General features: G+C 38.1%; 1 protein-coding gene across 1 annotated transcript in view; it reads left to right on the top strand.

Moving 5' to 3' along the window:
- Mospd2 (motile sperm domain containing 2) overlaps window positions 1-16761 on the top strand; it is a 39849-nt gene that overhangs the window by 4123 nt on the left and 18965 nt on the right. The window contains exons 3-5 of the mRNA XM_028883528.2: window positions 9657-9812; window positions 12012-12098; window positions 13871-14025. Of these exons, the coding sequence (XP_028739361.1) occupies window positions 9657-9812; window positions 12012-12098; window positions 13871-14025 (398 nt within the window). The remainder of the gene's footprint in view (window positions 1-9656; window positions 9813-12011; window positions 12099-13870; window positions 14026-16761) is intronic.

A 16761-nucleotide genomic window follows, 5' to 3' on the forward strand; every position in this document is an offset into this window, starting at 1 on the left:
GAGGCAGGGGCAGGGAGATCTCTTTGATTTCCAGGCCATCCTGATCTACAGAGTGAATTCCAAGACAGCTAGGGCTACACAGAGATACCCTGTCTTGAAAAACCAAAACCAAAACCAACCAACCAAAAAAGGGCTGATCCCCTAATAAGAGTTCTTGGGAATGGTACCTTTAAAGATGATGATGGAACCCTGGTTCCTTCCTCTTCCTGTTGTTGGGCCTGATACATGCTACCCACCTGATGTCCCTCGCCACAGGTTCAAAAACAACTTGGCCAACTGGTCCCAGACTGAACCTCTAACACTCGGAGCCAAAATAAACCTTTACTCTCTTCATCTCTGATATTTGTTTGGTAACGGAAAGCTGACTAACTCAGGTGGTATTTCTTATGAACTTAGGTGGAACTTGGCCAGGTAGAGAAGGTGATCGAGGTGGTTCAGACAGTCTGAGCAAAAGCACTGGGATAAAAAGGTATGCAGCATGTTCAGGAAGCCTAGGAAGCTTGCTGTCGTAAGCCTCAAAGAGACATGTGCACATGGTTGGAAACATTAGGAATACAGTGTAGAGAACCTTGGACGTCCAGGTGATGTGTTTGTACTTCAGTACATGTGGAGAGAGAACCTGCTGTGCTCAAGGGGTTTGTCTGATCTTACAGCTATAGGAATTTCTTTAAATGAACTTAGTTGATAGCGGAAAAGTAACAAAGCCTCCATACCATCTAGAAATAGTTAACAGTGGTAGTTTTTTTCTAATCTTTTGTCTATATCCTTTTTTTTTTTTTTTTTTTTTTTTTTGGTTTTTCGAGACAGGGTTTCTCTGTGTAGCTTTGTGCCTTTCCTGGAACTTGCTTTGGAGACCAGGCTGGCCTTGAACTCACAGAGATCCGCCTGGCTCTGCCTCCCGAGTGCTGGGATTAAAGGCGTGCGCCACCACCGCCCGGCTTGTCTTTATCCTTATGAGAGCAAAATTAAAAGACGATCCTGATTATCATTTGTATGTTACATTTTTATTGACATGATCTTACTCCCCATTTTATAAAGTAGGCAACATTGTATTTTTTAAAATATTTGAATCTATTAGTAAAAGACAATTGCCATTTCATTTAGGTAATCCCTTTTTGGACATTTAGATTACTTGTTTTTGTTAGTACAACTTTATGAAGCAGTTAAGATTACTTCCTTTTAGACTCATGTCTTGGAATCAAATTATTGTTTTCACAAATAAATACTTGGTACTCATTTCATAATATATATCAAAATTCCACCATACAAGCTGCCCAAGTTCATTTCTACTGGCCCTGTGGGATAATGTTTGTCTCCCACACCTTATCCATATTTAATGTCATCATTTCTTAACTAATAGTTTTTTAGTTTGTGTTTGATTGCTAGTTTGGCTAAACTTCTTTTCATATGATTATATTCATTTATGCATACACTTTTTTTGTTAATGCCACTGTCATTGATTTTGGCAGTTTTTTAATGTATTCAAAATTACCTATTATTTTGTGGTTTCTTCAGTTGCTATTAAAGTTGATTCCTCTCACCCAAGACGTTTCTGCCCTTTTAATTTTTATTTTGTTTTGGATGAATGTTGATTTTTTAATGGACATATCTTTAAAGCATGAAAGAATATGTAACCATGCACTTAATGTTCAGCCAAAGGGTTAGATCCATTAGCTTATACGCTTCCCATATAGTATGATGTTTGGGAGATACTTTCCCTGTATTTTGGGTTACTCATTCTCTTCTTTTTCATTAGTTTTATCCCCTAAGAAATCTCCTCCACCAAAACTTTATTACATTTTTAATTCTTTTCTTACCTTGATATAAAGGCTGAACATACTTTACAATGATTTGCCTCAGTTTGGGACTCCTTCATATTGTGTAATGTAACTAATTTTGGAACTGTGTAATAGCTCATAGAATGCATAAAACAATTGATAAACTTCAGTTTTCACTAGGCTTGCTATCTTCCATACTACTGCTCTGAACATTGCCTATACATTTCTGCATACATAAAGAGATGATGGTCAAAGTATAGAAATATCAGTGAGATAGGAAAAATAAGTTCAAGAGATCTTTGTACAATATAGTGAGTAGAGTTAATAACAGTATTTTATACCTGTAAATTACTAAGGCAGACTTTAAGTACACTTACAATGGAAATGAAATGTATGGAAAAAATATCTTTTCATTAGCTTAATTTATATGTTCTATGATGTATACATAAGAATGCTATATAAATGTATATAATTATTTGTCAGTCAGTTTTTGAAAAGGATCAATTTTTATCATTATGATAGATGTAAAATGACCAAATCTCTGCTTTAGAGGACATGAAATGTGGCTTTTTTTAATTTTTTATTTTTATTATTAAGAAATTTTTTATTCATTTTACATACCAACTACAGATCTTTCTCTCCTCCCTCCTCCTGTCCCCCAGCCTTCCCCCCACCCCCGCCATCCCAACCCCCATTCCCACCTCCTCCAAGGCAAGGCCTCCCATGGGGAGTCAGTAGAGCCTGGTACATTCAGTTGATGCAGGTCCAAGCCCCTCCCTCCCTGCACCAAGGCTGTGCAAGGTATCCCACCATAGGCACTGGGCTCTAAAGAGCCAGCTCATGCACCAGGGATGGATCCCGATCCCCCTACCTCCTCCCTCCCCAAGCTCACCAATTGTCTCGTATATCCAGAGAGCCTAGTCTAGTCCCATGGGGGCTCCACAGCTGTTGGTCCACAGTTCATGAGTTCCCACTAGTTTGGCTGGCCATCTCTGTACGGTTTCCCATCATGATCTTGATGTCCCTTGCTCATAGAGTCCCTCCTCTCTCACAAAGCCTTCATAAACTTGGATGAGAGTGAAGAATTGGTAGATCTGCTTACTTTTTAATCTTCAGTCTCAGTAATGACCCTTTACATTGCCTAACAACTATTCTTTTATCTTTCAGTGGGTTTTTAAAATTCATATCTCTATGAAATTTATCCCTAGTCATATATCCTCATTTTTAATGTTTAGTGACATTTGCAGTTTGAAACCACCTGCTAATGAAATACTGCCAGTTCTAGGATGGTGGTTTTGTTTTAGTCACAGTTATTTTCATAGCTTAGACAATAAGAGTACAATCTGTTTATCTAATTCACAGTGTACTCTTCATTGTTTTGTGGTACTAGGGAGCCCAGGCCCTTACTTATGCTAGGCAAGCACTATACCAATAAACTACATCTCCAGCCCTAACATATGCTCTTAATAATGGGCTACAGAAGTGATTTTTCATTACTGAAAATTTAATGTATAACAATGATTCTGATTTGATAAGTATTTTAGTTTCTACTACTCTGATAAAACACCCTGACTCTGACCAAAAGGCAACTGAGGAGAGAAATGGATTTATTTCACTTACAATCTAGTATTATGGATAAATGGAGACCAGAATTTCAAATAGCAAGTCACACTACATCTCCAATCAAGTGAAGAGAGAAATGTGTGAATATAGGCTCATTTGCTTACTTGCATATGCACCATTCCTCCACTCTTATATAGTTCTGGACTTCTTGTCAAGGGAATGGTGCTGCCCACAGTTGGCTGGACCTTGCCACACCAATTAACTTAAGATAGTCTTCCACAGACATGCCCATAGTCCAACCCAATGAACACAATCCCTCATTGAGACTCTTCCTAGGTGGTTCTAGGTTATATCAAGATGACAATGAAAGTTAACTATCGCAGTAAAATATCAAGAAGAACCAAGTGTGGTAGCTCAGGTCTAGAATCCCAGCACTTGAGGTGAAGATATGAGGATCAGGAGTTGAAGGCCAACCTCAGCTCCGTATTGTGTCTGAGGCCCTCCTGGGCTCCATGGATCCTTGTCTCAAAAGAAAAAGAAAAGAAAAGAAAACAACAATAAAAGATCTCTAGACTTTTGAATAGAATCATAGAAATTCCTAAAGGACTTTTCCCCTCCAGTCACCATTTTACAAAGAATGAGAGAACATAAATTTGATACATTTCACTAAACAATGTAACAGTGTTACAAAATTTATGTTCATTGTAGAACTTATTATTTATATCATTTACTTTTTCTAGTTCGCCATGGTTCTTGTTTTATTATACTGCTGTATATTTCCAGTGAACATGACATTCAACAACTCAAAACTACTTAATGATGTATGTAGCCTTAAAAATGCAACTTCTCAGAGTTAGTAAAGAAACTCAAGAAATCCATAAACATGTGAAGTAATCAATTCTAGCAAATTTCTTTCACAACTAGAACAAAGCAGGTAAAAAAAAAAAAACGTCCTTAAGATTTGAGATTTTAACAGCACAGTGAACAAACTTAATTGTAGAACACAGCTGAGTACATTTGTATATTTGTATATGTGTTTGTGTGTGTTTGAGTGTATACATTTTCCTACCCAACAAATAGAGAATAGATACTTTAAAAATCTATTTTTCTACTTTTGGAGCTTTTGCAAATACTTTTCATGTGATAAGTAATAAAAGAAGTCTCAGAAAATTCTAAAGCAGCTAGATGATAAAGGCCAGGTTCTCACACCATTAGGAAACTATGTTTGGAATCATAATAAACAGATACTTAAAAACAAATTAAATTTTAGGAAGCCAAAACAACATACCTCTATGGATTAATAACCTCCCAGCTATGTGTGTAATTCTTACTTCTGCTAAATAACCCGTGGTTTAATGAGGGTGTCACAATGGAAAGTACCAAAAAATGTTAAAACTAGTTGAAAGCTTATATGGAAAGATCAAGCATAATTTTAGCTGAAGTCAGTAAGCTTGGTTGGTTTTGTGTGTGTGTGTGTGTGTGTGTGTGTGTGTGTGTGTGTGTGTGTTTCAATTCAGAGTCTTTGCTGCCTAGGTATTTGTTAACTTTATTTTCTGTTCTGTAAAATTTTAACTATTCAAAAGGGCAAGAACAATGCAATCTAGTATTGAACATCTGGACCCTGAGAAATGTCAGGGCTGGTGAGGGGTCAGACTTGCACAGGAATAATCATTCTGATTCAAAAATGGAATGTGCATGTATTGCTGGTAGGGATTAGAATGATGAAGAGGTGACTTTCCAAAGTCCCTGAGCGCTTGGAGCTCAGCAGAGTAGAGCACCATTAGCCCCCCCCTCATGCCCTCTTCCTCCTTACACGGGGGCTCTGACATTTGCAGCTGTGACTTAAGGAGCGGGTCCCTTCAAAATGAGTGCTTATCACTTATTTATCATGAACAGTATTTCCATATGGCGTGTGTGTGTGTGTGTGTGTGTGTGTGTGTGTGTGTGTGTGTGTGTGTGTGGTTTGGAGCTTGAACCCAGGGATTCATACATGCTAGGCTAGCACACTACCATTTTACCATTGAGTTGTATAACTTAGCCTTTCTCTTCTCGGGTTTTAATTTGAAGAAGTATCTTGTTGAGTCACCTGGCTGTCCTTGAATTCACCCTGTAGCTGCAGTAGGCCTTGGGCTTGTGACCTTCCTGCCTTGGCCTCCTGAGTAACTGGAATTACAGGCTTGTGTCACCAGGCCTGGATTGTTATTGAGATGGGCCCCACATCCTCCTGTTTTGACTTGGACTAAGAAGAGCAAACACCAAATTGTAGATAATGAGTCCACACCGAAGCCCTGACACAGTTCAGAATATGTAGGAATGACCAAAATCCATTAAGTCTGTTTGGCCTGGATAATTAGCTGGTGACTGTTGAAAATTTAGTCCCTGGTGCTCTTGAAGCAACTGAAGTGTAAAGTTCCACCTTCCCTGCGACTGACTAAAGATCATCCAAGACTGGTTTCCATACAGCCCTCGCCTGAGAATTATTTTTGTTCAGTTTGTATTTTAAAGGGCTTTTAAATACACATACAAGGAATCAGCCTCTGGATATCTGTGTCCCTCAAGGTTTAAGGTATTTACCATCTAACTGTACACAGGGTAGGGTGGTGGGATTACCAAACCCTGCAGTAGACCACGGGTTTACTAATATGGTCCTTACACCAGCTTGCTGATTCTTGGGTCTCCTCCAAAGTTCACTATCGAGGTACGGAACCCAAAAATGCCTGTGTGGACAGCCCTTATTGGTTCTGATGCATGCTAAAACTTGAGACTTGTTCTGTCATGGAAGATCACCTTTCCCTTAGTCTTCCAGATACGAAGAGATTCAGAGTAGACTATGGCCAACTGCTAAGGGAGGGGGGTTTTTCTTTTGTTTTGTTTTATTTTGTTTCCCATTCTTAACTCATCAATAGTCCATGCTTCTCTCCCAACCCCCTGTGAGGACTTTTATCTGATCTATACTAAAGATTCATGGAGGAATCTAAGGCCTAGATATGAAAACAAGAGATTTGGGGGCCAGCAAAATGGCTCAGTGGGTAAAGGGGCATACCACCAACCTGACAAATGGAGTTCAGTTCCCAGAACACACACGGTAGGAGAGAACTGGTTCCATAAAGTTGTCTTCCTCTCACAATCACACATGCCCTATATATGGACACTGTAAATAATACAAATAAATGCATGAATAACACAATGAATGTTAAAACAGTGGATTTTGTTGTACTAAATATAAGTAAGAATGTCCTTTAACTGTGCGATCCAAAGCCATAGAATGCTGACTGTTGACTTTCTTCTCTGTTCTTAGTCTCCTCCTTCTGTCTGCCTTTTCTGTCCCTCGTCTCTCTCGTTGTCTTTTCTCTCTGCCTTTTTCTTCCCTTGGCCCTTTCCCTATTTCCTCTTGTTCTTTATCCCTGTTTCTACGTTTCTCCTCCCTCTCTCTACTGAACCCTACCTCTTCCCCTTTCCAGCTATCTCTTTCTCATTTCTTCCCCCTGCTCTGATTTCATTTCTGCTTGTCCAGGGTCAAATGGTTAAAACAGTAACAACAGTATTTCCTGTGTAAATACATTCCTATTAATAATAACTCTAAATGGAAACTTCTGGATTCAGAGATCGGTGTCCATGAAAACTACCAAAGGAAGAGGGCTTTAAATTTCTAGTAGTGGTCAGTGTCTTGATGATAGCACGACCAGTAGTAATAATATAAATAATAATGTTTCACTGGTTTTGTTGTGGTTACTTTATACTGGCCCTGTGTCACTTCCAAATACTTTCCTAAGAAAGTACTTTTCAGTGTAGTCTGGGACCCTGGGGGATGCCCAAGACTGATCCAGAAGTCTCTAAGGTCAAACAGTTTTTATCTTAGTCCTAAGCTATCATTTTCTCTTTTCATTGTGCTGACACCTGTACTGACTATACAAAAGCAATAGCAGCAAAAACTATTACCTGACTCTGTGACCAGAGCCAAGGAAAGTAGTCACTGTAGTACTTACCGTGTTTGTGAAAGGAGAGAGAAAAGCCAGATTTATTTTAGAAAGTCTCTAATGATACAGCATTTTTTTTATTAAACTTTGACCTTTGAAGACATGTGCATTTAATATCTTATGTGAAAAATGGGGGTATACCCACAAAACATTTCTACATCAGAAGTGTGTTTGACTTGGGAGCTTACTTAGTCCCCCTTTTCACTGACCGCCATTTTTATTTGGAAGAAGGACTGATAAGTAAACTGTGCTTATGCTAAATTGGGTGTGTGGCAGACATTTTCCTGCAAGCGGATGAAGGCAGCCATAATTTTAAGGAAAATATTCTACTGGTACAATGGCCAAACAAAATGATCCCTCCTTAATGAGACAGAGGCTATGTTAACTCTTTTAAAGTCATCTTATGCTCTCAAATGTCATTTATAATTAAAGGGAAAATCTGCTTGGAATACTAATGAATTTTCAAATTACAGAGCTAAAACTGTTTCCTAAAGGTTATGTAGTATGAAGCCACTCATTTTATAGATTAGAAAAATAGAGCCCATATATTGAAATCTACACCCCAGATGACATTCCACAAATGTGTGATTTATGGTCTCATATTTTGCAGTGTTTTAAATTTCCAAGCACTTTCATATATTCTTTTTCATCTGACCCTTACACAGGCCTCTGAGTACATAAAACTGTTTGAAGATGAGAAACTGGGAGACTCAAAGAGGTTAATTGTCTCAATGCACTTTATACTTTCCTGCCCTTTCATCTATTATCTCAAGGCCCTGAACTAAAGGCAGTACAGGTGGAGAGGACGGAGACACTCTACAACTTAGCAACTAAATACTTGTGAAAGAAGAGGAAATGCAGAAGCCAGGGAAATTTCCAAAACCATTTGCTTTAGAACTTAAGAGAGAATGGGTAGTTGAGGAACCAAAAATAAAGACAGAATAGAGTCTGTCAGTAAATGTTGTGGCATCTGCTTTAGAGAACTCTTAAGACGTACAGGCTGTGGACCTGGTTTATTTAGGAAAGATGGCATGCATACCAGTAACTCTAATTCAAGATAAAGATTGTTGAATGCCTCATGAAAACCATAAATGAAAGCCTGTTGCTGCTCACCAAAGACTGACTTTGGTCACGGGAAATATTTGTGAAAGAGTGCTGCTGAATGGTTGAATTTGGATGTGTAGAGGTGATTACACGGAGACAAGAAGAATCCCCTTACAACAAACTAGTGAGAATAGCATACAAGGAGGAATATCTGGTATAGAAGTTAGTGGGGAATTTGGCATGTGTATGAAGACCACAATTATAATTGAATACAATTACTCCACCAAATGACTGGAAATGTTGGCCGCAGAGTCTGAAAGCATTATGATGCTGCATGTTATGATTTAGATGTGAAATATTTCCTGAAAAAGCTTGTGTGTTGAAGTTCTTGGTCCCCAGCTGGTAACAGATGAAAAATGACTGGATCATAAGGGTACTGACTTCATCCATGGACAGATCCATTGACGAGTTCATAGTTGAGTGTTCTATTAGGAGACAGGTCCTTGCTGGAAGAAGTTAGTCACTGGAGGAATGTGCACTTGAATAGTATACCCATTCCCTGCCCCCTTGCTGGCTGTTTCTCTACTTCCTGTCTACCATGATAGGAGAAGTTTTGTTCTCTAGTACCATTCTGCCATGACATACTATCTCATCACAGGCCAAGGAATAACAGAGACAGTTGGCACAGACTAAAACCTCTGAAACTGTGAGCCAAAATCAGTGTGTCCTTAGTTGATCTTGTTGGTCCACCCCTGTAATCCCAGTACTTGGGAGACTGAGAAAGAAGGGCCACAAGTTAGAGAACACCTTATAATCACACACACACACACACACACACACACACACACACACACACACACGCAAATCTTTTCTTCCTTTTTGGATTTTGTCACAGGAAGGAAGAATTAGCTAGTAAACTCTAGCTAATGGACAGTTTTCCATTTGACTTTTTCAAAAAATGATATTCTGTGCCATGTGCAGAAGTGCACACCTCTAATTCTAGCTACTAAGACTAGGGTAAGAAGATCACTTGAACTCCAAGAATTCAGACATCCTGGACAGCATCGTTAGACATCTTCTCAAATCTGTAGTCTTTAGATAACTTTATTCTGCTCTCACTTAGAAATCCAGTCAATTCTTTAGATTATATTTTCACCTGAAAAAACATCCCTATGTGTGTCTTAGAGAAATATGGCTTTGTCTTACAGATTTTCTTCTCCTTTGCCATTATTTTTGTTATTTTTCATAGCAGAATTAACCTGATTTAGATGTTCATTATTGTTTTTTTCCCTAGAAAAGTCAGAAAAATATGATCCACGTGATGTCGAAAGGCTTCAGCAAGATGATAATTGGGTTGAAAGTTACTTAGTTTGGAGACATAATGTTGTGGATGAAGCACTGAAGATGCTTGATGAGAGTTTTCAGTGGAGGAAAGAATTTTCTGTCAATGGTAAGCTATTGGACTTCACCTTGATAGGGTGATATCATCTGTATAAATGTTATTGTTAGATGTTTGTCTGTATTTGCAATCATCATTAACATTAGAATATTACCTTTAGGGGTCTAATCATACTTTCAAAGGGACCATTTATGACAAAATCTTAGAAGGAGAATCATTCATAAGAAAATCAGATCACAGAGAACCGGGTCACTCATTGTCACTAAAAGAATGGTTACCTAGTCTGTGTTTGGTTCAATTCCATTAAACAACGGCAAGATAGTCTTCCATATTAGACCTAGAAATAAGAAGATATTGCTGTCCTGTTTTGTTTTTTCCAGTTGTTGCCCATGCCTTTCCATATCCCCAGAGTACCTCATATTTGTGAGTGTTCCATAACTGAGTGGGGAGCCCAGAATAGCAAGCTTTTCCCCAAGGAGTCCTGTGGCAGCCTTCTCTAAACTCTTCTACTAGATTGAAATTTGTCATCAAATGGGTGTTTGAAATCTTAGAGGAAATTTTATAGTCGTTTTCAGATATATGAAGAACTTTGCAGGGAAGGTTACCTATTATCTCCTTCTAAAATGTTAACAAGAATAATTAGACAAAACTGCCCATTTCAGCTACCTATAAGCATGAACTTGGGAGTGACTGAGTCTAAAGACTTATATAAAATAGTCAACAAATCTAGAACTAATTTTCCCCCTATTCTTTATACTAGAGTCCACAAGAAAGGGCATACCTAAAATCTAAGAAGTCAAGTGATGGGAAATGTAAAAATGTAGGCAGTTTAAACAAGGAAGCAAGTATTAATCAAGAAAAAAATCACATATCTGCAATTTCTAAATCACAGACAGAATAAACTTATTTGGGATAAAGTTTGTTGTGTGTGGCTTTTTCCCCTTTCTTTCTTTCTTTCTTTCTTTCTCTCTTTCTTTCTTTCTTTCTTTCTTTCTTTCTTTCTCTTTCTTTCTTTCCTTCCTTCCTTCCTTCCTTCCTTCCTTCCTTTCTCTCTTTTTTTTTTTAGCTCATAGAGAATCTTGTACTTAATTCAACAATGTGTGTATTCTTGCATAGGTTATGTTTTGGGTGACAGAGCAAAGATCTGAGATGGGCAGAGGGGATGACAGAGAAACCTTGACTGTTCTCTGGGAAGAGCTGGTGAATTAAACAAAAGCCTTCCCTGTGCTGCCTTGCCACACTGGTCCTTAGCCTCCCTTAGAGACTAGTTAGGTCTATTTGGTTTGCCTGCTAAAGAATTTGATCTTTTTTCTTGAATTCGTTTCCACCTACTCTAAAACATTAGCATTTACTGTATAGAAAACTTAGTAGAAAAATACCATCTTGGGGGTGGGGAGGTAGCCCAGTAGGTACGATGCTTGTTGTACAAGTATGACTAAGTTTAGATCCCTAGCACTCACTTGAAAAGTTAGGCATGGCAACATGCACTTGTAATCAGAGGGCTGGGTGGAAATGGGACACCAGGGGCTTTGCTGGCCAAATCAGTTCAGCAAGCTCAAACTCCAGTGAGAGACTTTCTCACAAAAGTAAGGTGACAGTGGAAAGGAAGACAACCCACATCAATGCCTGGTCTGCATGCACACGCGCGCGCGCGCGCACACACACACACACACACACACACACACACACACGGCAGGATAGGGTGCTAGAGAGGAAGAGAGGAGATGGATAAGTGGCATCTTGTTAGACAAAACAGTGATATTTCCCCCCCTCAAATTCTTTGGTTGTGTGAATATTTTATTAATGTAGCTTTTATTTGTTTAGGAGGAACCTAGGGATAGAATCCATGTCCTTGTCTGTGCTAAACATGTACCCTCCTACCACTGAACTACACCCAGACTCCTCCTCCAGGATGAAATTGAATGGTCTCTTAGTGTTAACATGTGTTGATAAGTCAAGTCATTATTTGAAACCCAACCAGAATCTGCAGATATCCACAGAAATAAGAGAGTTTTTCCAGTTCTTTCCATCATCTGTAATTCTTTTGTGCATTGTTTCTCAGCAGGAACTAGCTTTGTATTACCAGCCACTCTTTCTAATTTTTTAACAAGTTACTTTTATTCAAGATTTAAGTTGTATATTGTTCATGTTTGAGTAAGTGATGCTACTATGTAACATTATTTTTATAGTGTGAGTTTTCTTTTTAGATACATAGGTTACTATTATTGATCAAAGTTTATCACTTTCTAGATCTTAGTGAATCCTCTATTCCAAGATGGTTATTAGAACTTGGTGGTATTTATCTCCACGGTTATGACAAAGAAGGTAACAAATTATGTAAGTATATTCAGCTCATACCCTACCTTTTTAAGATTTTGAGATGCATATCTGTGTCTCTATTAATAATCACAGAACTTTTCCATATGTATACGCAATAAATTTCCTTTAACTAGAGGTGTGTGGCTCTCTTTACCCCTGTCAAATACTATCAAAGCATAGTTTGCCTTATTATAAACTAAGCAGTAAACACAAATGCTGTGTTCCTTGTCTATTTCTGTGATAAGACATCATGACCAAGGCAACTTAATAAAAGAGTTTATTTGGGGCTTGTGGTTTCAGAGGTTTAGAGTCCATGACCATCATGGTGGAGAGTATGGTAGCTGGCAGGTAGGCATGGCACCAGAGCAGTCGTAACACAGCCAAAGTCATTTCAGTTATTCATTATCTTCTTTCTCAATTGTTGCTAGCACTCCACCTAGTATATATTTTTATGGAGAATCTTTTGACAGTTGCTAAATATGTAAAATGGACTTTTAAGTCTCTCCTGGTCTCCTCTTAGCTTTTTCTGAAATGTGTGTAGTAATGGGAAGAAGAGTAAAAAGTCATCTGTTGTTCAGATGACTTTCTTATCCTCCTTTCCACTCGCCCAAATCTAGCTTGAGTTGGTACTAAGGGTAGGAGAGCCTATGTGCATCTTCCTTGCCTTTTCGTTAGCTTGTGAACTGCACTGTATTTTGACTTTCCTCTTATCCCTGCCTCTTCTTTTTCAGTCTCCTTTTCTCATACCTCTTCTGCAGTTTGTTCCTGAAACGTGTTTCCCAAAGCCCATTCTTTTCTTGGTTTCTTATACTTTGCATCTGCTACTGTCCCATGGGGTCATCTCAGACACATCAGCTTTGGCAACCTCCCAATTCACAGTGCGGATCCCATGCAATTCCCAAGCTGCTTGTGCATACCCAGCTGCCTGCCAGCTGGTGTCTCTTGACTGTGAGCTGCCTTCAACACTCAACATGATCTACAACTCACACTTGTATCCTGCCATCATGCTCCTTCTGGATGGTCACCTCTGGCTCATTTCTTGGCTCTCCCTATAATTTTAACATCATTTTGGTTCCTGATTCATCTTTACCAGCCACTTCCTCAGTTCATCCCTGTCTACCCTGTTCTCTTATTGTCAGCTCCTTCCCAGGTTGTGACCTGATAGGTTTCCTCCCTGGCCTCTTCCACTCCAACCTCTATGGCACTGCTCAAGCTGGGTTTTGAAAAAGCAAAACCAAAATGACACTAGGACTTCAAAGTCATCTAGCCATCCCTCCCCTGCCTCTGTTCCGCTCCTCTTCTCACCATCCCATTTCAGTCTTAGCTGTCAGCACCCTAAGCTTTCCATGTCCCACTCCCCTGCACGGCTCTCCTCAGGCCTCCCCCCACCTGTCTCTGCGTCTCTTCTGGGTGGAACATATTTTCTAGTGTTTGATCAGACCAGTGGCTTTCCTCTTACGCATAGTGCAGAGCACTTCTGGGTTATTACAAAATGCTGTTTGTTCACCTGCATTCTCTCTTCAGCTCACTTAAAAGTGACGTCTGTTTATTTCCTAAAGGAGAGAAAAGTAGTTTGCCTCTCTTCTACTCTTTAATTTAAAGGTCCCAAGTGCAACTATTTCTCATTTTAAAGAGGGGGGAGATGTTTTTATTTAAAACAAGATGAATTATAAATGAATATGCCAAGGGATATTATAAATATATATGTATATATATATGTATATATATATAATGAAAATGCCACAAATAATAAACAATATGCTTATTTTCATCTGTTGTTCTGCTTAAAGTCTGGATCAGAGTGAAGTATCATATAAAAGACCAGAAAACCATAATGGACAAAAAGAAGCTCATAGCGTTCTGGTTGGAACGATACGCCAAGAGAGAAAATGGGAAGCCTATCACAGTGATGTTTGACATGTCAGAAACTGGACTCAATAGCATGGTAAGCATTCTTCATTAATCCTAAAGTGTGGTTTGTCCTGGTTTCCTCTTTATTTCCTGTCTTCTTGACGTCTAAATATTGTTGTAAGATGAGGCTAGCAGAATCTAAAATGATTATTTTTCCCCTTGCATTGCGTGTGAAGTCAAATGTGGGATAGGGTTTGCAGAGAATTAAATTTGCTTCAGTATTTGGTAGGGATGCTGTATTTCCTAGCGATGTTCCATGTCTGATGATATAGATGGAGAGGTAAGACATGGAGGCTGGCAGGACATGAGTCACTGTGATGAACACAGAACATTTTCAGCATGCTAATATCCACCAGCACCAACCCCCATGCCTAGAACAGAGCAACACAGTCACTAAATAGTGAATAAACACATGCATAACCTCTGTGACCTTATATTTTTGCCTTGTTTTGAGGGTGCAAGGTATTCATGTGAGTTTGCTTCATGCCATACTCTGCTATTGTTGGGCACTTGTTTATACTTCTTGAATTTTTTTATTTGTTTATTTTATCTAGTAAGCTTGCGGGGCCGTTTTTCTTCAGATGGTTTTACCAGCCTGAAAATTTAGTTAAATCACTAGTTACAATAGCAATATACTCTTCTATGTACACCAGTAGCCACAGCTACTTATGAAGCTGAGGTATAAAGATTATTTAAACCTGAAAGTTTATAAAGTTTGTTTAAAAAGTTCATAAAAGTTCAAGGATAGCTTGGACAACATAGTGAGACTGTCTCAAAAAATAATGAGAGATTAGGAAAAAGTCTTTGTGTCCAACATGGCAAAATGGTCAATTAAGGTATACTTCATTGATAGAGTATACATAACTATGTATGTTGGTATTTGTGAAGAACTTGTAATAATATTGGAGAATACCTGTTTAAGATAAAAAGAACTGTTTCACTACAGTTTGTTTGTGGCTATGTAGCCCAAAATAATGGTATCTTAAATTTAAACAACAACAAAACCAGGTTAGAGTAAACAATTAAAGAGAGCTTTAGGGGAAGGAGACAGCAGAATGTTTTCTCACATTAAGACTCTAATACCCTGCATATTTTTAAAAATGTAGTTTCTATTGAGTGGATTTTAAATTATAAAGCAAAACATTTTATATTCTAAATGAAACTAAAGTTACTTAGATAAGTCAACATTCAATAAAGACAGAGTATGATCCTGTTGTTCTTTAGGTACCAAAGCCACCTATTATTACTTCACCACCATGAACAATGTATGTTAATGTTTTCTGTACCAAATATAGTGAATTGATAGGAACTATCTGATGGTTTTTCAAATGACTTACAGAATGTCTTTTCCAATTTGTAAAGAAAGACTATTGGTACTATTACATATTCTAGTCACTGTTAATGTTATATAGCACCTGAATCTTTACTGGATAATTTCTTTTCTTTTTTTTTTGGTTTTTTTCGAGACAGGGTTTCTCTGCGTAGCTTTGCGCCTTTCCTGGAGCTCACTTAGTAGCCCAGGCTGGCCTCGAACTCACAGAGATCTGCCTGGCTCTGCCTCCCGAATGCTGGGATTAAAGGCGTGCGCCACCATTGCCCGGCTGGATAATTTCTTTTTTATATGACACTTTTAGGATTCACGAAGTCAGCTTATAAAGATGCATTAAAAAATGCTTTAGTAAGAGTTGAACTTCAATGTTGACTATAGCCTTTTACCTTCCTAGCTAAAAGAATGGAATCATTTAAAATTATACAAATAGATAGATTTTAAATAATCGATATTTTAGGAGAGGTTTATCCATTCTCAGCAGTTGAACTAGAAAGAAAAATCTTGCATGCATCATCACAGGGTGGACACTTTGAATGATAAAGACACCATTCTGAAAAACATCCTAAGAGATTGTACAACAAGCTGTTTCATGAAGCTATGGTATGTAGTACCCAGTGTAGACATACATCACACCCCCCAAAATTAGCAGTATTCAAGCTTTTATGAACAAGGACATTCAGTTGAATAAATGATTTTATGACTACTAGATGAAGACTAGTAAGAGTATCAGAGAGTGGTCATGGCTTTTAAATTAGGTAACCAAATGTTTGTAGAGCTAGTTTTTTAAGCCCTTTCTCTGGCTCTTACTTACCCATAGATTTTTGAAACTGTGCCCAGTGGATATAATGATTATTTATAAAGGTATTATTATATGCTAGGATTTCTCCCATATTCAATAGTTATAGCTAGGGATACTTACATTCAGTTTACTGCAATTAAAGTTGCTGCAACTCATGCTGGGAATGACTTTATAGGTTGTCCTATCTGGAATCACCAGGTTTTTAGTAGCTGTACTGGATTACAGCTTGTCTGCTTAGCTTTTCAAACTCACAGTGTTTATAAGGTGGCTAAGCAGGATTAATAAAACAACCTGCTAGCATGGAATAATATGGGGAATGAAACATGAATAATGTCCCTAATGACCTAATTTTCTGTTGTTGTATATGAATCAAGAGAACTACCCTGACAGCTGCTTAATACAGTCTCCTAACAATTGGATTGAATGAACAGCGCTTGATTATGAGCAAAAAAACAACAACAACAACAACAAAACAACATTAATCTGGGTCCTTTTAAATAAAAAGTAAACTGGCAGGTCTGATCAGTGGGATCATTGTGTAAAAAAATTAGTACAGTATTTTTATTGAAGCTCTTTTAAGGTAAAAATTAGATTTAGAAAGTAAATACTAAACCATAACCTATATATGTATAGCTACAAAT

This window comes from Peromyscus leucopus, chromosome X, assembly GCF_004664715.2.
Source record: "Peromyscus leucopus breed LL Stock chromosome X, UCI_PerLeu_2.1, whole genome shotgun sequence".
In the NCBI taxonomy this organism is placed as follows: domain Eukaryota; kingdom Metazoa; phylum Chordata; class Mammalia; order Rodentia; family Cricetidae; genus Peromyscus; species Peromyscus leucopus.